This window comes from Taudactylus pleione, unplaced genomic scaffold (assembly GCF_031769625.1).
Source record: "Taudactylus pleione unplaced genomic scaffold, aTauple2 ptg000068l, whole genome shotgun sequence".
NCBI lineage: Eukaryota > Metazoa > Chordata > Amphibia > Anura > Myobatrachidae > Taudactylus > Taudactylus pleione.
This window is the reverse complement of record NW_028284470.1, coordinates 2298430-2321660: the sequence shown is the minus strand read 5'-3', so window position 1 is coordinate 2321660 and position 23231 is coordinate 2298430. Positions and strand designations below refer to the sequence as shown.

Genomic DNA, 23231 nt, shown 5'->3' with positions numbered 1-23231 from the left:
ACCCGGCGTCGACGCGGGCGCTGGGTTGGCGTGCGGAAGCGGCCGCTGTGGTGGACAGGGGGCGAGAGGCCTCCATGAGGCGGCGGGGTGGGGGGGAATTGTGGCGGGATGGGGCATGTTACCGGCACTGGGGTGATTAGGAGGGGATGGTTGAAGTGTTTGGGCAATAAGGAAATGGGTTGCTGCGAGGGATGAAAAATATAGGGATTATCAGGTAATGCAAAGTTAAACAAAGGAAAGGAAAAAAGGTTAAGTGATTAAAGTAAGTGGTTTACTAATTAATCAGTAAAGCACTGGGTACTTAGCCAGCCTGGTAGGATCACAAAACTGGACGGTCACTCCTCTACCAGCAATTATATATAACCTACAGTACCCGCCTACTAAGAACTATCTATTGGCTAGACTACGCCCTAGCAACCCAGCAAAGCAATCTGCAACTGGAACACAACAACCAACCACACTCGAGTGTATTGTGCACCTGAGTCTGTATATGAAGCACAATGAAACTTGGAATGAAAAAAGCTGCAGCCGCTACTTTGTAGCACTTTGTATACAGATTCAGAGACTCGGGTAAATTTACAAAAGTGGAGATGTTGCCCATAGCAACCAGACTCTAGCTATTTTTTTCTAGGAGGTGCTAGATAAATGTTAAGTAAAATCTGATTTGGTTGCTATGGGCAACACCTTCACTTCTAAAAACTCTCACTTTAGTAAATTTACCCCTCACGCACAGATATACAAGTGTCACAGATCACATTAATCCTAGCTACACCGCATTGCGACTTAGACGCATTTTCGGCAAATAAGACGCCCGGCGTTAGCGGAGTCTCACAGGAACTGGCTCAGCGAGACAGGCTTTTTAGCCCCACTACAGCAAAGATGTATAAGGACTAGGGGTGAGCGGGTTCGGATTTCTGAAATCCGAACCCCCCCGAGCCCCCCCGATCCGAGTCCGATCCGAGTCAGGCTCGACTTTTCCCGCCTGACTCGGATCTGACATCGAGGCAAAACGTCATCATCCCGCCTTCCGAGTCTCGCGGGTTTTGGATCCTATATAAGGTACCCGCGTCGGCGCCATTTTCTCACTCGGCTGTGGACAGTGAAGAGGGAGGGTGGGAGTTAGTGCTGTGTAGTGTAGTGTAGTGTAGTGCTGCTGTTGTCCACTACTTCAAAGTCCATAGGGGCTGGCTGTGTTGTGCTGTGCTGCTGTTGTTAATAGGGGCTGTGTCCACTACTTCAAAGTCCATAGGGGCTGGCTGGACTGTGTTGTGCAGTCAGTTCCAAAGTCCTGTGCAGTGTCCCAGTCCTAAAGGGGTGCTGTAGTGTTGTCCAGGGGGTGCTCTGTCCATCAGGGGTGCTCCCCCCAAGTGCTAAAAAAATAATATATTTTCTGTGTTTGTGAATTGTGTGCGCAGTAGCCGCACGTGCATCAACAAAGTAGTGCCAAGCGTGCGCCTGTGTCATAAGTAAAGGGCCGGCTGGCTTGACCGTTAAGGGTGCTGTAACCCCCGAAAGTACACTCCAGTCCAAACCAAAAAAAAAATTATTTTCTGTGTTTGTGAATTGTGTGCGCAGTAGCCGCACGTGCATCAACAAAGTAGTGCCAAGCGTGCGCCTGTGTCATAAGTAAAGGGCCGGCTGGCTTGACCGTTAAGGGTGCTGTAACCCCCGAAAGTACACTCCAGTCCAAACCTAAAAAAAAATTATTTTCTGTGTTTGTGAATTGTGTGCGCAGTAGCCGCACGTGCATCAACAAAGTAGTGCCAAGCGTGCGCCTGTGTCATAAGTAAAGGGCCGGCTGGCTTGACCGTTAAAGGGTGCTGTAACCCCCGAAAGTACACTCCAGTCCAAACCAAAAAAAAATTATTTTCTGTGTTTGTTAATTGTGTGCGCAGTAGCCGCACGTGCATCAACAAAGTAGTGCCAAGCGTGCGCCTGTGTCATAAGTAAAGGGCCGGCTGGCTTGACCGTTAAGGGTGCTGTAACCCCCGAAAGTACACTCCAGTCCAAACCTAAAAAAAAATTATTTTCTGTGTTTGTGAATTGTGTGCGCAGTAGCCGCACGTGCATCAACAAAGTAGTGCCAAGAGTGCCCCTGTGTCATAAGTAAAGGGCCGGCTGGCTTGACCGTTAAAGGGTGCTGTAACCCCCGAAAGTACACTCCAGTCCAAACCAAAAAAAAATTATTTTCTGTGTTTGTGAATTGTGTGCGCAGTAGCCACACGTGCATCAACAAAGTAGTGCCAAGCGTGCGCCTGTGTCATAAGTAAAGGGCCGGCTGGCTTGACCGTTAAAGGGTGCTGTAACCCCTGAAAGTACACTCCAGGCCAAACCAAAAAAAAATTATTTTCTGTGTTTGTGAATTGTGTGCGCAGTAGCCGCACGTGCATCAACAAAGTAGTGCCAAGAGTGCGCCTGTGTCATAAGTAAAGGGCCGGCTGGCTTGACCGTTAAAGGGTGCTGTAACCCACAAAGTACACTCCAGTCCGAACCAAAAAAAATTTTATTTTCTGTGTTTAGCCGCACGTATATATCAAATCGATATAACATAAATGGAGGACCAAACTTTCTCCGATAAAAATAAAATAGAGAAAGATCAAGAACCACTTCCTCCTAGTGCTGAAGCTGCTGCCACTAGTCATGACATAGACGATAACATGCCATCAACGTCGTCTGCCAAGGCCGATGCCCAATGTCATAGTAGAGGGCACATACAATCCCAAATGGCAAAGTTCAGGAAAATGACCTTGAAAAAGACATTTAAATCAGCTGAAGAGAAACGTAAACTTGCCAATATGCCATTTACGACACGGAGTGGCAAGGAACGGCTAAGGTCGATCCCTAGTATGTTCATGACTAGTGGTTCAGCTTCACATGACGATGGAAGCACTCCTCCCACTAAAAAAATCAAAAGAGTTAAGCTGGCAAAAGCACAGCGAAGAACTGTGCTTTCTAAGAAGATATCACAAATCCCCAAAGAGAGTCCAAGTGTGGTGGTGGTTGCGATGCCTGACCTTCCCAGCACTGGACGGGAAGAGGTGGCTCTTTCCACCATTTGCACGCCCCCTGCAAGTGCTGAAAGGAGCACCCACAGTCCACTTGCTGATATGCAAATTGAAGATGTCACTGTTGAAGTACAACAGGATGAGGATACTGGTGTAGCTGGCGCTGAGGAGGAAGTTGGCGAGGAGGATTCTGATGGTGATGTGGTTTGTTTAAATCAGGCTCCGGGGGAGACAGTTGTTGTCCGTGGGATGAAAAAGCCCATCACGGTCATGCCTGGGCAGAAGACCAAACATTCCACCTCTTTGGTCTGGCAATATTTCTATCCAAATCCGGACAACAACTGTCTTGCCATATGTACCATATGTAAAGGTGAAATAAGTAGGGGTAGGGACGTCAACCACCTAGGAACATCCTCCCTTATACGGCACCTGCAGCGCGTTCATAAAAAGTTACTGTCAAGTTCAGAAACTTTGGCTCAGACCGTAAGCAGTCCAGGGACACCTAAATCCCGTTGTCCTGTTGTATCCAAGCGCCTGCAAACCACACCGTCAACTCCCTCCTCGTCAATTTCCTCCTTAGTCAGGATCGGAAGTAGTCCTGCAGGCCATATCACTGGCATGACTGACTCTCCTATCCGGGATTCCTCCGGAGGATCCTGCATTGCTACGCCTACTGCTGCCGCTGCTGCTGTTGCTGCTGCTGCTGGGAGTCGTTCATCATCCCAGAGAGGAAGTAGGAACACCACTACTTTTACTAAACAATTGACCCTCCAACAGTCCTTAGCGAGGAGGATGAAGTACGACAGCAGTCATCCTGAAGCAAAACGTATAACTGAGGCCTTGACTGCTATGTTGGTGTTAGACGTGCGTCCGGTATCCGCCATTAGTGCAGTGGGATTTAGACAATTGATGGAGGTAGTGTGTCCCCGGTTCCAAATCCCGTCTAGATTCCACTTCACTAGGCAGGCGATACCGAGACTGTACAGAAACGTCAGAAAAAGTGTCCTCAGTGTCCTGAAAAATGCCGTTGTACACAATGTCCACTTAACCACGGACATGTGGACAAGTGGAACAGGGCAGACTAAGGACTATATGACTGTGACAGCCCACTGGGTAGATGTATCACCTTACGCAGCAACAGCAGCAGCGTCACCAGTAGCAGCATCTCAGAAACGCCAGCTCGTTACAAGGCAGGCTACGCTGTGTATCACCGGTTTCAGTAAGAGGCACACCGCCGACAACCTCTTAGAGAAACTGAGGGAAATCATCGCCCAGTGGCTTACCCCACTTAGACTCTCCTGGGGATTTGTGATATCTGACAACGCCACCAATATTGTGCGGGCATTACATCTGGGCAAATTCCAGCACGTCCCATGTTTTGCTCACACAATAAACTTGGTGGTGCAGAATTTTCTGAAAAGCGACAGGGGCGTGCAGGAGACGCTTTGGGTGGCCCGAAAAATTTCTGGCCACTTTCGCCATTCAGCGACTGCGTGCCGAAGACTGGAGCGCCAGCAAACACTCTTGAACCTGCCCCGCCATCACCTGAAGCAAGAGGTTGTGACGCGGTGGAACTCAACCCTCTATATGCTTCAGAGGATGGAGGAGCAGCAAAAGGCCATACAAGCCTATACATCCACCTATGACATAGGCAAAGGAGGGGGTATGCACCTGACTCAAGCGCAGTGGAGAATGATTTCCGTGTTGTGCAAGGTTCTTCAGCCCTTCGAACTTGCCACACGTGAAGTCAGTTCAGACACTGCCAGCTTGAGTCAGGTCATTCCCCTCATCAGGCTTTTGCAGAAGCAGCTGGAGAAAGTGAAGGAGGAGCTAAGACGGAGCGATTCCGCTCGGCATGTGGGACTTGTGGATGAAGCCCTTCATTCGCTTTGCCAGGATTCCAGGGTGGTCAATCTGTTGAAATCAGACCACTACATTTTGGCCACCGTGCTCGATCCTAGGTTTAAAGCCTATGTGGTGTCTCTCTTTCCGGCCGACACAAGCCTGCAGAGGTGCAAAGACCTGCTGGTGAACACACTGTCAGCTGAAGCGGAACGTGACACGTCAACGGCTCCTTCTTCATTTTCTCCCGCAACTGGGGCTGCCAGGAAAAAACTTAGGTATCCTAAGCAACCCGCTGGCGGTGATGCAGGGCAGGCAGGACCAAGTTTGGACATCTGGTCCGGACTGAAGGACCTGGCAACAATTTCTGACATGTCTACTGTCACTGCATATGATACTGTCACCATTGACAGAATGGTGGAGGATTACATCGGTGACAGCATCCAAGTAGGCATGTCAGACAGTCCATACCTGTACTGGCAGGAAAAAGAGGCAATTTGGAGGCCCCTGTACAAACTGGCTCTATTTTACCTGAGTTGCCCCCCCTCCAGTGTGTACTCCGAAAGAGTGTTTAGTGCAGCCGGGAACCTTGTCAGCGAAAGGCGTAGGAGGTTGCTTCCACAGAATGTGGAGAAGATGATGTTCATCAAAATGAATTATCAGCTCTTCCAGGGAGACCAGCCTCCAGAAGGTACAGAGGGACCTGTGGTGGTGGATTCAAGTGGGGACGAGTTAATACTTTGTGAGGATGAGGATGTACACACTGAAGAGGGTGAGGAATCGGTGGATGAGGAGGATGAGGATGACATCTTGCCTCCGTAGAGCCAGTTTGTGCAGGGACACATTAATTGCCAGCTTGTTTTGTGGGGGCCCAAACGAACCAATCATTTCAGCCACAGTTGTGTGGCAGACCCTGGCGCTGAAATGATTGATTTGTTAAAGTGTGCATGTCCTGTTTATACAACATAAGGGTGGGTGGGAGGGCCCAAGGACAATTCCATCTTGCACCTCTTTTTTTCTTTGCATTATGTACAGTTTGGGGCCTAGTTTTTCTAACTGCCATCCTGCCTGCCACTGCAGTGTCACTCCTAGATGGGTCACGTGTTTGTGCCGCCCACTCGTGTCGCTTAGCATAGTCATCCAGCTACCTCGGTGCAACCTTTTGGACATAAAAACACTATTGTGAGGTGTGAGGTGTTCAGAATAGACTGGAAATGAGTGGAAATTAAGGTTATTGAGGTTAATAATAGCATAGGAGCAGAAAAACCTACAAATTCTGTGATTTTAGCTGTTTTTATGCTTTTTTTCAAAAAAATACAGATCCAAAACACAAAACCCAGAACCCAAAACACGGAAGGGTGGTTTTGGCAAAACCAATCCAGATCCAAAACACGAAGAAAGATCCAGATCCAAAACCAAAACACAAAACACGAAAAGTGGCCGGTGCACACCCCTAATAAGGACACATCGTTAAGTCACCTGTGTAAACTCCTTATCCCTCCAAAATATAGTAAAGGTACTTACAGTACGATAGGTGACCAGATTTTTCAAATGTAATCCAGGGAAGTCTTCGTGCCACATAAATACAGATTTGGCATGAATTGGGCACAATAAAAATGCAAGCTTCCATATGCAGAGCAAATTCTGCTATGTAATAATTATGTAATGCCATCATGTAATGCTTGACTGTAGAGCTGACATTTGCAGCGAGACGGTCACTCTGATACTGGTGACCAATGATGCTAACAACCAGTGCCTCCAGGGGTGCACCTTGTTACCAAAACTCTGATATATAACCTCAGAATTAATTCAAAACATGTAAATATAGCCAATACCTACTTATATTCAAATAAAGATACAGACAGAGCTTTGGCTCAAAAAAATAAGTCAAAAGTTATTATGATAAAAATCAGACTGTATGGTGGCAAACAATGACAAACAGCAATAAACAACTTTCAAACATACAGACAGTCATTGGTGTACCGCGTTCCCTTGGAAACCCCTTCCGGTGTGGTGCCCGTCCAGGGCTGTCAGCATCACCAACCTAAGGGAGGGTGCACCAAGACATTATAAATCTGAGCCGTTCTACACGGACGGAATGCCGACCGCCGGCTTCTAGACTACTTAATCCCGGCGAGGGTTCAATGACAGGCATCTAAATCTAGACGCCTGTCATTTTATTGACGCCCGGAGACCGGCACCCGGCATTTTGATCGAAGGGATGCCGGGCACCGGGGAGGACTTAGGGTTAGGAACCCCCCGGGAGGTTAGGGTTAGGCTATGGGGAGGGAGGGTTAGGGTTAGGCACCCCTGGGGGGGGGGTGGATTAGGCACAGGAGGGGAGGTTAGGGTTAGGCACCCTAAAGGAGGGTTAGGGGGTAAAATTAGGTTAGTTTATACTTACCTGGGGACGATCAGGATTTCTTACTCTGTCGGGCTGCCGCTGCCGGTTTTTGGCCGGCAGTGACTCATACCGATTCCATTCTACACAGCCACCAAACTCCCATCTATTCACTGCCATAAACATTAAAAGGGATGTAGTTGGCATCCCGGCAGTCGGAATGCCGGCGCTCAATATACCAGTGCCAGAATCCCTGCTCCAGTTTCCCAACCGCCGGCATCCCGATGTTAAGTGGTCTATTTATCAAGCAGTGAGAAGTGGACCAGTGGAGAAGTTGCCCATAGCAACCAATCAGCTCCTACCTATTATTTTATAGACTGTATTTGATAAATGCTACTTGAAAGCTAATTGGTTGCTATGGGAAACTTCACACTTTTCACTGCTTGATAAATAGACCCCTAAGTATTGGGCTTAGGGGAAGGGTTAGACACTAGGGGGGGTTTAGGCTGTGGGAGTGGGGGGAGATTATGGCTAAGGTGTATGGGGGGTTAGGGTAAGGCTGTGAGGGGGGAGAATTAGGGGTTAGTATACTTACCTAGTTGGGTCAGGATTCTGACTGTCGGTATTGTGATCATCGGCATCCCACCCGCCGGGATCCCGTTCCCAATCCCATTAAACCACTAATTAACAATGGAGAGGGCCAGAAGGTAGATTCCAGAGTTCAAAGAGAGAGAGAAGCAGGAAGAGCGGCTCACTCATAGCCTAGTGCTCATCTCCTCCCACAAGCGCCCATCATTTACTTACACATCACCTTATGCCTACTTAATCAGACTTTGGGGCTGAGCATACACCGTAGCCGCAGTGACCACTTCTTTTTCGACTTTACTTAGTACTTTAGTACATGAAACCGAGGAGCCCCTTGTAACTTTCAGCTAGCAGTTTCCAGGGCTACACTAACGGGCATATTCAATTAGGTGCGAAAAGTGCGTGACATCAGTTCGCAAGGGGAAAACTTATTCCCGTATTCAATTCCAAAGACTTTTCGCCAGTGCGGAAAGTCAATGCATTGGAATAGGCGAAAAAGACTTGCCTATGTAAGCTGTTGAAAAAAAAAGTGCAGAATTGGGGATTAAAAAATCCTTAACACCCAAAAAAATGAATTTGAAAAAGGTGGTGAAAAAGTACAAAGTTGGGGGGAAAGCTTAAAAACTAGCAAAATAGACTCCAGGGGGGTCCCCAAGGATGTCCCAGGTGTTTTTAAAATTGCAGGTGTTTGCGGCAGTTGGATTTTTAATGTTTTTAAAACTTCACTTTAGCAACTTTAAAGTATACTAGCACCCATTTTCATGTACCCCAAATTTGCTGGGACTACTTATTTCCACCAAAAAAACTGCTAAATGCTATTCTTCACCACTTTTGCTTAGACGCTAATTAGCAGCTATCGAGATCATTTAAGTATCCCAAATACCTTCAGCAGGGCTATTCGGGGGTAACTATAGTGATCCCCAATGTCAGTGCATCTTTTGGGGGGTGTCAGGGTGATTTCCCCAAATCTGACAGCACTTTTCACCAGGTCCAAATTCGCTGGGTCCCGTTTTCGATAATTTTCTAATTGAATACGGGGATAAGCGGGAATGAGCATGATACTTTTTCCGCATGGAAAACCAGCGATGTTGACGAAAAGTCCGGCATGCGAAGAGTACGGGACTTTTCGCACCTAATTGAATATTCCCCTAAGTGAGCGAAGTTGCAGTGGTAACTAGAATGCTGCTTTGAGGTGCATTTGTCTATGGTTCTAGCACATTTTGCATTTGCGCATCGTTTCCATCTAGACAGGATATAAAGTGTAAATTTGCGAGGCCCAGTACAGATTAAACATGCAGGGTCCCCTTACTCTCCCCTGCCCCCCACCCACTTTCACAGTCTTTCAGTTCTGTCAGTATGCACCAAACTGAACAAAATTTATTTGATCAATGAGCAGAAAATTATCTTTCCAAATAAAGGGCCAGATTCAGACCCGCTCGCGAACGCATAGCGCTCGCAGGCGGGTCGATGATCGGGCAGTGCACACGCGCGAGCCCCGGAGCGAGTGATAACTTCACTCGCTCGGGGCTCGCAGCAAAACGGAGCGGCTGTCGATGTTGATTGACAGCTTGCCCCATTTTGTAGGTGGGTCGGGGGGGTGGCTACACAAACGGAGGCGTTCCCGAAGGAACGCCTGCCGTTTGTGGGCGTCTCTAGTGACATCACAGAGCAGGAAGTTCACTGGGGCTTGCGGTGGATGAGACCCTACCAAAAGGGTCTTGTCGCAAGCCCGATGGTCGCAATAATCGCGTCCATCGCCAGGCTGCCCGCACAAGCTGTGGTTGGTCACCCACAGCTATGTGATCGGCCTGGAGGTGGATTTCTTTAAAAAAATATCCGCCCTGATTCAGAGCGAGCGCCTCTGAATCAGGACCAAAGTTCAAATGTATGTGTTGTTGCTTATGGTTGCTAGCTTGCAATATTCTCTACACAGAGACCGCTGAGTGGCAGCCGTACCTTTCACTGCTTCTTCTCCGAGACGCTGGCACTGGACCAGGGAGCTAAAAAGATGCTGTAAGGTCACATTTAAAGTCAAAGGACTGAATGCAGGTGTGGTAGTTGTCCACATGGGTGGTGGTTGGGCTGTGATGGTGTGTCCATCTGTGCCATCTTCACGCATAAATCTTTACATGTCCATCAAACCTCCCACTTTTTTCCCAGCCCACTCCTCATGTCCCTTTGTTGCCCCTTATACTACTCCATATGCCTTTTACATGCCCATAAGTCTTCCCCATGGGATGTAGTCAGGATCCTGGCGGCCGGGATCCCGACAATCACAATACTGGCAGCAGAATCTTGACTGGTCAAAATACAGACGGATCCCGACGGTGATTATTATGGTTAATCACTAGGGGGAGGGTTAGGGTTAGGCTGCCGAAGGGAATGGTTAGGGTTAGGCTCCCGAAGGGGACGGTTAGGGTTTGGCTGCAGGAGGGGGTGGGTTGGGGTTATAATACCAACATTCATTGGGATTTTGACAGTCTGGTTTCCGCTGCTGATATTATGACTGTCATGATGGTCACCGCCGGGATTCCGTACCAAACCCTCCCCCACATGCCATCAGATCTCTCCAGCTCTTTATATGCCTGTTACTCCGCACTACATGCCATCATACCTCCCCACATGCCTTCTTATATTTGCAAAATGAGACGCCTTCACACTGACATTGGTGAGCAGAGGACTAGAAATCTGCTGCAGACTGAGACTTGTAGCAATGCAGCAACCAGAGCCAGAAGTGCCAATGACGCTCCATCTCTTCCAGTCTGTAGAGCAGCTGCGGAGCGTCAGGTCACACTATCACGTGATCGCGGCAGTCACTGGTGAAAGTGAGGCGACGGTCTACAGCTGGGGCTGGTATTTTCCTTCCAACACAGAAGGGAACGGAAGCACTGTGAATCACCGTTGCCAGGGTCATTGGCAGCAGAATGGAGGCAGGCTGATAGCTATAGAATTATGGTGGGTACACACCTAAGCGATATATCTGCAGATCGGGTGATCTGCAGATGATGGTCATTCATACACACTGAACCACCATCATGTGCACGCTGCAATGGGTCCCGGTTGCCAGGGGGGCGGGTTGGGGAAGTGTCCCTGCGGGCGGGGGGGCGTGTCCCGCCCCCCCTCCCCACTGCCGCTGTGTGTGTATGGACAGTCTGCAGACATATCAGTCCATCTGCTGTGCAGTGCAGCCAATGCGATCTGTCTGTGAACGACGCCGTTCACAGACATTTCGCTGGTACACACTGGCCGACGTGCAGTAGATATATTGTACAATCAATTGATCGGCCAATATATCTGTCAGTGTGTACCCAGCATTACAGATAGAGTAAGAATCGGGGTCCACAACCGCAAATAGCAGAGTGAGGCTCCTGTCACACTGACAAGGTAAAATGGTGGTGTCCCACATCACTACATGACATGAAGTTCGTGCATCTGACTGGTATATGTTGTATAATAAATCACAATCATATAGGACAGTGATTCCCAACCTCAGTCCTCAAGGCACACTAACAGTCCTGGTTTTAGTGATATCCATGTTTGTGCACAGATGGTTAAATCAGTATAACTGTGGTACTAATTAAGTCACTTGTGCTCAAGTATGGCTATCCCTAAAACCTGGACTGTTAGTGTGCCTTGAGGACCGTGGTTGGGAACCCCTGATATAGGAGCTCATTCAGAGTTGGACGCAAACGGAATAAAAAAGTTGAATTTGCTACCTAGATGCACCTCCCTCCGCCTGCAAATAACAGGAGCATATGCGCCAGAAATATGACAGGAGTCGCTGCTACACTGTGAGCTAAAAAGATGGGCAAAACATAGGGTCTGATTCAGACCCGCTCGCAAGCGCATAGTGCTCGTAAGCGGGTCGATGGTGGGCCAGTGCGCATGCACGGCGTGCCCACCATGCATGTGCGAGCCCCGGAGCGAGCGCAAAAAACACTCACTCCGGCACTCGCATCCAAAAGGGGTGGCTGTCGATGTTGGTTGACAGCTCGCCCTGTTTGGAAGGCGGGGAGGGGGGGTGGTTGGGCAAACGGAGGTGTTCCTGCAGGTACGCCTGCCGTTTGTGGGCGGCCCTACTGACATCACTCATGATGTCAGTAGGTGGACTTCCTGCTCTATTAGAGCAGGAAGTCCACTGGGGCTTGCAGTCATGAGACCCTACCGCAAGGGTCTCGTCGCAAGCCCGAAGGTCACAATGGTCTTGACCATCGCGACCATCACCTGGCCACTCGCATAAGCTGTGGGTGGTCACCCACAGCTATGCAAGCGGCCAGGAGGCCGCAACTTAAAAAACAAGCGCCCACCCTGATTCAGAGCGATTGCTCGCTTTTTGCGAGCAGCTCTGAATCAGGCCCATAGTACACAACTCGCACACATAATAGTAAATGGCAGGAAAGTGAAGTCACTAACTCTTATGGAACCTGTGTCTGTGATATGTGAGTCGAATAAGACAGAAATATCAAGTTGTGTCTATTTTTAAAGTCCGCATTAATACATATCAGCAGCCTTCCTCTTACCAAGCAGAATAGGAAACATTTTACATTGTTAAAAACAAGTGTATAATACACTACAGTCTTGCTTTTAAATCACAGCAGCAGCAGTTTTAATCATTTGCCGTATTGGGTGTGTCTTTGATGCAGTCAACCAATCAGATGTTGCCTACAGCTGGCTCATTATCAGTTGCATTGGGGTTTGAGTACCCGGTAGTCATGCCCCTCCAAAAGGCGCTTAACACTTTTTCAGCACCCAGTTCATCTCCAAATTGCATGCACTTGCCCTTACTGTATGTTTGATGGAACAACACACCCCTCCAATTCCTGGCCTGGCTGGCACCATTGTTGTAGGTAGTGTGGCAGTATCACACTAGGTGGCGATAGTGAGCCAAGGGTTGTGTGTGGGGCTAGAGGGATCCGCCCACACAGGGTAGAAATAGGAAATGTGTTAAGGATAGAGTGACCTCATTAACTCAGTCCAGCAACAACCTTTAGGGCTGGATAACTTGGCTTGCCACGGCCGTATAGCAGCCTTGAGGGCTGATTATTCTTGGCTGGTAGTGGCCTGTGGGTCGTGGAATAAGTTGCGGCCTTTGGGATGTGTAGCGGCCGCATGGGCTGGTAATTCTTGGTTAGAAGCGGCCAATGGGCCGTGAGCTAGATGCAGCGTTTGGGCCGTGTGACAGTCTTGAGGGCTGGTGTGTCTTGGCTGGTAGCGGCCTGTGGGCCATGTGCAAGGTGCAGCCTTTGGGCTGTGTGGCAGCCTTGAGGGCTGGTATGTCTTGGCTGGTAGACGCTGGCATTGGTGCGCTAGATTGCGCACTTAGGATGCTGAGGTGCGGCCTGTATCACCGGGTTGGCACAGGCATTGGTGCACAGGATTACACACTAAGGACGCTGAGGTGCGGCCTATGTCACTGGGTTGACACAGGCATTGGTGCACCGGATTGCGCACTTAAAACGCTGAGGTGCGACCAGTACCGCCAAGTTGGCACAAGCCACTGGACTTGCGCACTCAGGACTGCGAGTGCACTCTGTGCCACCAAGATGACACAATCGGCTGGGAGTAGAAATGCACACCGTACTGCCTAGATAACACAAGCGGCAAAGAGCAGATGTTATGCGGACCGGTCCGCCTGGATGGTACAAATGGCAGACAAGAAATAAAGCAAACAGGAGAACTGGAACTCGACTGAAACAAACAGGAGACTGGTCACAACCAGAAACACGTGAAAACTCTATCACCAGCAAGGAATGAAGGGCTGGCTGCAATTTAACAGATACAGGGTCCAATCAGAGCAAGCCCTGCAAGCCTCCCTAATGAAAGATGAGTGTGCACCTTGGCCTGTGCACTCAAAGAAGACAATTAACTAGTGTGTAGCTGATACTGCACACAGACAGACAGGAATGACAGGCTAGGCTAAACACTGGCTATACAGGATTTAATGCAGTGTCCCAGTAGCAACTAAGACTGGAAACTGCAACCAAGATGATCTGATAACCACAGATCCTTATAGCACCCCCCTCCCCTTGACGAGGGGTTAAGGAGCTCCTACACCCTGGTTTATCTGGAATGTTCTCAAAGAATCTTCTCTGCAATGTAAAGATCTTCCGGAATCCAGGAGTGCTCCTCTGGTCCATACCCCTTCCAGTGGACTAGAAATTGAAGGCCACCTCGTGAAATTCTTGAGTCAAGGATTTTTTCCACAAGGAATGCCTGATGACCTTGAACAAGCACTGGTGGAGGCCTGACTGGTTGCCGAAAAGAAAACCTGGAGGAAAAGAAAACCGGTTTCAGAAGAGAACAATGGAAAATGTTATTGATCCTAAGAGACCGGCGTAGTTTCAGTAGAAATGCCACAGGATTAACTTGATAAATAATTCTAAGTGGACTGATGAACCTGGGATCCAACTTCTGTGATCTCTGGCATAGATTGATGTTTTTGGAGGATAGCCAAACTAAGTCTCCCACTTTGAAATTACAGGGCCTGTCATGTTTGTCAGCCCAGACCTTAGAATGACCAGATGCTTGGAGAAGAGAATGGTGCACTTTCTTCCAGACTGATCATAACTTGGAAACAGATGAGGATGGAAGAATTGTGGTTGATGTCATTTCAAAGGAATTACTCCTAGGATGAGCTGCAGAATTGCAGAAGAAAGGAGATAAGGAAGAAGCTTTTGTAAGCAAATTCAGCAAACGGTAAGAGAGTAACCCAGTTATTTTGATCCTTGGAAATAAACCAACGAAGGTACTGCTCCAGGGACTGATTGGCCCGCTCCGTCTGTCCATAGGGATGTTGATGGTATCCAGATGACAGACTGACATTGATGCATAAATCTGCAAGAAAACATCTCCAAAACTGATCAAAAATTGGGTACTTCAATCCGAGACCATGTTTGACGTAAGTCCAGGGAGTCTAAACACATGTTGGATAAAGAGCACTGACAACTCCTTAGCTGAAGGTGATTTGCTGAGAGGAACAAAATGTACCATCTTCGAAAATCGATCCACAATGGTCCAGATGACTGAACAGCAGGAAGATGAGGGCAGATTCACCATGAAGTCCATGGCTATATAAGTCCAAGGTTTTGAAGGAGTAGGTAGTGGACACAAGAGACCAGATGGAGTAGTTCGAAGAGTCTTGTTCTTGGTACAGATGTCACAGGCCACTACAAATTCTTGAACATCCCAAGACATGGACTGCCACCAAACAGAACGGGACAGAAGCTCAAGAGTCCTGGCAATGCCTGGAAGACCAACAGCTATGGACAAGTGGAAATCGTTCAGGACTGCCTTGCGAGACTTCTTCGGAACAAACAGCAATCCTCGATGCTTGTCAGGAGGAGCTTTAGATTGATATTGCCTAAGGGAATTAGCCAAAGTTCTAGTCAAGGCAAGAATCCGGGTCTTCGGAATGATAGTCTTTTCTGTAACACTAGGATGCTGAGCGAAGGAAAAGCTACGAGACAGGGCATCTGCTTTCAAATTCTTGGAACCAGGTTGGAAGGAAATAACAAAATGGAAGCGGGTAAAGAACAGGGCCCATTGTGCTTGCCTAGCATTCAGCCTCTTGGCAGTCTCAGTATAGGCCAGATTCCTTTGGTCGGTCAGAACAGAAATCACATGGTTGGCTCCCTCCAACCAGTGTCTCCAATCCTCAAATGCCCATTTAATGGCCAAAAGCTCTTGGTTGCCCACGTCATAATTTCTCTGCGCAGATTCAAACTTCCAAGAAAAGAGAGCACACGGATGCAGCTTGCCATCCTTACTATCCCACTGGGAAAGGATAGCGCCAACTCCGATATCGGAAGCATCCACCTTAACCACGAATGGGAGGTCCGGATGGGGATGTCAAAGAACAGGAGCAGACACGAAGGAAGTCTTAAGACACTTGAAGGCTTGAATGGTGCTGGAGGACCAATTAGCTACATCTCAAAGTGAAGGCTGTTTTGGACTGGGAGCAACCCACTTCGCTGAAGACCTTCAGCGAAGTGGGTTGCTCCCAGTCCAAAACAGCCTTCACTTTGTTAGGATCCATGGAGAATCCGCGGGAGGAAATAATGTAACCCAGGAAGAAGACCTCTTCTACCTCAAATTCACATGTTTCCAGCTTGGCATAAAGACTGTTATCAATAATTCTCTGTAAAACGAGTCTCACATGTTGTCGGTGCTGTTCTAAAGACTTGGAACAAATGAGAATATCATCCAGATAGACGACTGCAAACATTCCAAGAAAGTCTCTTAAGATGTCGTTGATGAAGTCTTGGAAGACAGCTGGGACGTTAGAGAGCCCAAAAGGCATGACAAGATACTCAAAATGCCCCGAGTGCATTTTGAAAGCCTTCCATTCATCTCCTTCTCGGATTGCGGATGAGATTATAAGAACCCTGAAGGTCGATCTTTGAGAAAATAGAGGCTTCCCACTGCTGATCGAAGAGGACCGAGATGAGTGGTAGAGGGTACGCATTCTTAACAGTAACCTTATTCAGCCCTCGAAAATTGATGCATGGTCGGAGTGATCCATCTTTTTTCTCAACAGAAAAGAAACCTGCCCCCACCGGTGATTTAGATGGACGTATAAATCCCTTTTCCAGAGCCTCCTGGATATAATCCTGCATGGCCTTATTTTCAGGAACAGACAGTGCATATAACCTGCCTTTAGGAAGTCTGGTGCCCGGTAGGTGGTCAGTAGCACAGTCGAAGGGTCAAAGAGGTGCCAAATCATGATATGGAGTAGGAATGGACAATGATTCAGATGGAATGACTGCAGAAAGATGAACAGGATGGGAAAGACAACAAGAAAAATGGTAAGAGCCCCACTAGAGGATTTCACCAGTCTGCCACTGGATTACCGGGGTATGTCTTTTCAGCCGAGGCAGTTCCAATACTACAGGAGCAAGTGGACAATGAAGTACAGGAAACGATAATTCTTCGAGGTGCAACGCTCCCATAGTCACTTGTAGAGGAGGAGTCCGGGAAGCTATGGGCGAACGTGGAGCCTGCGATGGCAGGTTCTTCTCCATCCTGCGTTCCCGGAGCCGACGGTCGATACGAATGGTCAGACTCATTAAATCATCCAGACTCACAGCAGAAGGATGTTGAACCATGATGTCCTTTTATCTGGTCAAATAGACCCCATCTAAACTAACTCCGGAGAGCGGAGTCATTCCACCCCGAATCTATGGCCAATTTAATTGATAATGTTAAGGACAGAGGTACATCATTAACTCAGTCCAGCAACAGACTTTAGGGCTGGATAACTTGGCTTGCTGCAACTGTGTAGCAGCCTTGAGTGCTGATTCTTCTTGACAGGTAGTGGCCTGTGGGCCGTGGAATAAGTTGCGGCGTTTGAACCGTGTAGCAGCCTTGAGGGCTGGTGTGTCTTGGCTGGTAGCTGCCTGTGGGCCGTGAGCAAGATGCAGCCTTTGGGCTGAGTGGCAGCCTTGAGGGCTGGTATGTCAGCTGGTAGACGCTGGTGTTGGTGCGCTAGATTGTGCACTTAGAATGCTGAGGTGCAGCCTATGTCGCCGGGTTGACACAGGTGTTGGTGCACAGGATTGCGCACTAAGGACACTGAGGTTGCGATCAGTGCCACCAAGTTGGCACAAGCCGCTGGATGCTGGATTGCGCACTCATGACTGCGAATACACTCTGTGCCGCCAAGATGACACAAGCGGCTGGGAGTAGAAATGCACATCGTGCCGCCTAGATGACACAAGCAGCAAAGAGCAGATGTTATGCGGACTGTGCCGCCTGGATGGTACAAACGGCAGACAAGAAATAAAGCAAGCAGGAGAACTGGAACTCGACTGAAACAGGGAGACTGGTCACAACCGGAAACACGTGAAAACGCTATCACCGGCTGCAATTTAACAGATACAGGGTCCAATCATAGCAAGCCCTGCAAGCCTCCCTAATGACAGACTAGTGTGCACCTGGCCTGTGCACACAGAGAAGACAATTAACTAGTGTGCAGCTGATACTGCACACAGACAGACAGGAATGACAGGCTAGGCTAAACACAGACAAGACCGGATTTAATGCAGTGTCCCAGTAGCAACTAAAACTGGAAACTGCAACCAAGATAATCTGCTAACCACAGATCCTAAGAGTCGATAGCAGGGCTAACTATCGACTCGGTTGCGAGCACATCGGTGCTTGCGACCGGGTCTGAATGAGACCCTGAGACTGCTACATTTGCAGACTAGCTGCCCATGACAGTCAGGGTTCAAGAAGTGAGTTATTGCCCTGAATGGGGGCTAGGTTTTTGTTCATGAATGCTGAGCGTAAAGCACCGTTTAATTTAAACCTGAAAAGCTGCATGTGGATCTTTATTATGCACCTACTCACTGCGCCACTGACGTCCCTACTGAGCTGATTACCCCAGATATATCACAGAAGTCACAAAAAAAGACTTGTGTTTACCCACAGCTCACCCATAGACCCGTATTCAATTAGTTTCGCACCCACGATACTTCTTTGACTGACGGACTTTTCGCCTACATTGCGTAGTTTAGCCGCGGAAACTTATTGTGCGTGTACCCGCGATTCGTCCTATTCAATTCCAAAAGACGCGAAAACGGAGATACGCGATGTCAGAACAGGCGAAAAGTTGTGTCAAAATCAGGGAAATCAGCCTGAACCCCCACAAAAATATGCGGAAACATTGGGGATCAATGTAGTAGTGCCCGATTAGACTTACTGAAACAGTTTGGGGTACTTAAGTTTGCACAAATGCCAAATTGGTGAAGAATGGCATAAAGGAGTATTTTTTTGGACAAAATAAGTAGTCCTGTCAAATTTGAGGTACGTGAAAATGGGTGCAAGCGTATTAAAAAGTTGCTAAAGTGAAGTTATAAGAAACGTAAAAAACTCGCCTTCAGCAAATACCTGTAATAAAAAAACACCTCCTCCATACTTGCTGACCCTCCAAAAGTCTATTTTGCTACTCTTTATGTTTGTACCCCCACTTTGCACTTGTTCACACCCTTTTTCAAAGTACTTTTTTGAGGTGTTCCTCACTTTTTTGGGTTTTTATTTACGCAGATATCCTTTGGGGGGCTGTCCCAAGGGTGCTGAGTGGTTTCCCCACCTTTGCGCCCCAAAATAGCGATTTTGCACTTTTTTTCTCCACCTATTCAACGGTGAATCTTTTTCGCCTATTACGTTGCATTGCGTTTTCGGGTACGTGAAAAGTGTTTGCAATTGAATACGGAGACACTTTTTCGCGGATCTCTGCTTTTCGCCTCGAATTGAATAAAGGCCATAGTGAGCAAGGCGACCTGATCTCTAGCGTGCCGTGTCATGTTCCTTATTTAGCAAACAAACCACTCTGTGCACGCTTTTATACTTACTTTTTAAAGGAAACTATCTTCCTGTTAATGCCTTTTTAATTATTCAGTGCTCGTTTTAGTTTTGTTTCATGTAGAATTTGCATACAGTAAAAGAACAATTTGGAGACTATTAATAATGGCTCTTACCACAGGCTTTCTTGTGACAATCTTATAATAATGTTTTACCTACATATACACTTGAGAAATGAGGATCATTATGTTAGCAGTGTGGAAGTAATTGTATAAAGTTTAATGATGGCTGGTTATTCTTGGCCTGCTAATATGTAAAGCGCTATGGCACATATTAAAGGAAATACATTTCGGCTTGTGCTAATTTATAGGATCTGCGGAAGTGCCGTCTACCTGTCTGAAGACTGAATAATATGAAGTTTAGCTAAAGCAGAAGAACCATATGTAATCTCTCATTAAATGCCTTGGTAACAGCTACTGCGCAGTACTTTGGATAGGGCGGGTGGAAGGTACTAGGCAGAGTCATAACTAAAAGCATGAGTGCAGTACTTGCATCCAGGGCAATGGGGCAGAACCATTGCATCCCCAGGGGCACTTGTATTTAGCTAGCAATGTGCCTGGAACAACATCCTGCAACCTGATAAAAGACCCTAGATAGAGCTCCCCCCCTCCTCCCTGGCAGGCAGATGCAGGGGATCAGTGCTGCTACCCCTACGTGTCGGGGGCATCATAGACCAGCCTGTCACTAGTTATGGAGGAGCATATTATGGAGAGGTACATTTTCCCCTACTTCCCCATTATCAGGCCCGCCATGAGCCATGGCGGGCCCCGGTAATAGGGGCGTGGCCTAATAGGGGGAGGCGTGGCCACGCCCCCTTGCCGAGAGAAAAAAAAAAAAAAAGATTTGCGCCGCTGCGCGCTGGGGAGGGGGGCGCTCTTTGCCCCCTCAGCCCGGCGCAAAGCCAGGGGGGGCGCGATCAGTGTCATCGCTCCCCTGCACAGGCATAGGAGACTGCTGTGGCTGCTGCTCAGCAGCCACGAGCAGTCTCCAACTGCAGCTCAGCACACGGGGGGGGGGTCCTGCCTCTTATTTCTGGCATTATCCTTGGTTGAACATAATGCTATGAATACAAGTTAGCCAAGATACATAGAATACATGACCTACTCTAAGGGAAAAGCAGTCGGGAAGCCGACGGACGAAATCCTGACCGCCGGCTTCCCGACTGTCTAATCCCGGCAAGTGTCTAATGACGGGCATCGGAATCCCACCGCCTGTCATTAGACCCACGCCAGGAGCCGGACACCTAGCTTACCGATCGAAGGTAAGCAGGGCGCGGACAGCCGCGCGAGGGGGAGGATTAGGTTAGGGGCTCTCGGGGGGGGACTTAGGGTTAGGCACCCCCCTGGGAGGTTAGGGTTAGGCTAGGGGAAGGGGGGTTAGGGTTAGACACCCCCCGGGAGACTTGGGGTTAGGCTGCGGGGAAGGGGGGTTAGGCACTTTGGGGGGTGTTAGGGTTAGGCACCCCTAAGAGGGTGTTAGGGTTAGGGGAGGGAGGTTAGTACATAGAAAAAATACTAACCTGTCAGGATCTTCACTGCCGGCCTTCCGCTGTCGGCCGGCGGTAAATCATACTGATCCCGTTGGTAAGACAGTGTGGCCAACAGAAGTTTTAATATAACTGGAGTGCAGATAATTTTTGACTCGGCCTCGTACATATGTACAGTAATATGGTTTTCCACCATGGCAGGGCATTGTGAGGTCACAGTACTAACTGGTCTTTGTCACCCATCTGTTTGCTTCTGCGTCTACACCAATTTGTCTTGTGGTTGAGAATGCTGGTTAATAAACCTTTAATGTGACTGCAGAAATGACAGAACGTCTTAAGTGGTCCATACACAGTACGATAAAAGCAGCCAATCAGACTGGTGCGATTTTGCTGCTATATCGCACAATGTATGGGCCTGATATAGGACCGACCGCGCACCCATGGGGTTGTACATCGCACCCCCTGATCTTACCGCAGGATCAGTCAATCAGGGGATACGATGTGCGATCTCATGCAGCGCTATGCGGGTGAGGAAGGGGGGAGCCAGCATATCGTGTGGTCGTCCACCCGATCGCACCGTGTGGGGACCGCCCAATATGTCGGACATCGGATCCCCCGTAGCCTCACACGGTGCCATCGCACCATATATGGACAGCTTTCTTCTGCCAGTCCGTAATGGATGTTGATGGTGCCGTGCCTCACTGAGCAATCTGGGCCTCAATAGATTTATCTTAGACTACAGTTGAATTAATGGCATGTGAATTAGCGAATACAGCCTCTATACTGTATATATATATCTTTGTTTGTCTTGCAGGATTTGGAGGAGCTCTAGGTTACCTTACTGGTGCGATAGACTGGGGGTCTACATTTCTCGGAAGACTGATGGGTTCGGAGTTTCAGGTCATGTTCGTCCTGTCCGCTTCAGTCTTCCTCCTGTTCCTTGTTGTACATTTGTGCAGCATTCCTGAGATTCCCCTGGACAATATACCAGAAACCAGGCTTCTAGTGGAACATGAAGTGTTACATGCCTATGGCTCTATCGATAAAATACAGAATGGTGAGCTAAAGCCAGAACAATCAAAAAGATCTTTCTCTCATGTGGAAGATGACCTTGAAGATGACACAAAGGTACTAATAATGGATTGCGGGCATGGGCATAACTACCATAGGTGCAAGCGCTGCAGCTGCTATGGGGTCCAGAGCTGAGAGGGCCCATCTTCCTTGTCAAAGTTACATGTGTTATTTGATACATGGGGGGGCCCTTTCAGACTTTTGCTATTATTATTATTATTATTATTATTATCCTTTATTTATATGGCGCCACAAGTGTTCTGCAGCGCCTTACAAAGTACATAAAGAAATAATTTGACAACTGACTTACAGTACAATATAGGACAAGGACATGGATAATATACATTGATACATTAGTGACCATAACACCTAGATACGCATCAGAGCATAAGCAACCAAGTGTTAGGTGCCCTGGTGGGTGGTAAGAAGTAGATGAACATATAGTAAGGAGAAGCACAAGAGGGAAGAGGGCCCTGCTCGTAAGAGCTTACATTCTAAAGGGGAGGGGCAGACACACAGGGGTGACACAGATGGGGTAAACAGGGAGGAAGGAGCATGTAGCTGGAACATTACTTCCGCACTCTACTAAACCACAACCATATTCCACCATGTACAGTGTTGATCAGCCTGATTTAATGCATGGTGCACATACCTTACTTCTGCCTATGACCTCGTTTACCCCTCTGCTATTTTAATTCACTATTCATACAAAGTAAGCATAAAGGTATAGAAATATATTTTGTCAATAATAAATGTGAAATGTATGAACAGACTAATATTCACAAGCACTCCATTATGAAAGCTTACTGTATTCACAGTAAATAAAACTTGTAAAGACAGTACTTTCTGACTAGGAAACAGTTCAGGAATTGTGAGAATGTGTTCCATTACGTTCTCAAGGTTTATGTACAAATAAGTTTTGAATGGTATGCAGCTATTTAAAGATACGCTATGGGGCCTTCAAATACCTACAGTAGTTACGTGCCTGATTGTGGGTCTTTGCTTCTTGTGGAGTCATTAGTAGGTAACCCTTCGCATAATACAAAGTCTCGCTGACAGGTTTTCTACATACTGTACGTTCATGCGGAAAGTGTATTAAGTTGTTTTGACAAGAATATTCCTTTGATTGTTCATTAGACCTTTTATTGGCATATTACATCTGGTTGGCATTTTATTCTATCTTGATTGACAATGTTACCAGTATATTAAATCTTGCTGATCCTACTCACTAGCAGGTTCTTAGTGCCATGATAATGTACTGTGCATATGGGTTGGGTACGGGATGCCAACGCTCGGGATCCCATCGGTCAGAATCATGACGCTGTCACCCTGACAGGATTTGGATACCGACACCTGTTGATAAGTATCCTAACCCTCCCCCTAATCCTAACCCTCCCCCTAATCCTAACCCTCCCTCCCCGCAGCCTAAACCTTCATTTTCCCCATAAACCTAAACATCGCGCGATGCTCTGCTGCGCACATTTCAGGCAGTGACGGTACTACCGACATCACGTTTCCCTGCGCACCTCTATGCTGTGCG

General features: G+C 47.9%; 1 protein-coding gene across 1 annotated transcript in view; it reads left to right on the top strand.

The window, feature by feature from the left end:
• The window catches only part of SLC45A2 (solute carrier family 45 member 2), a 115175-nt gene that overhangs the window by 14550 nt on the left and 77394 nt on the right, over positions 1-23231 (top strand). Inside the window, exon 3 of the mRNA XM_088466971.1 lies at positions 21435-21748. Coding sequence (XP_088323097.1) covers positions 21435-21748 — 314 coding nt within the window. The remainder of the gene's footprint in view (positions 1-21434; positions 21749-23231) is intronic.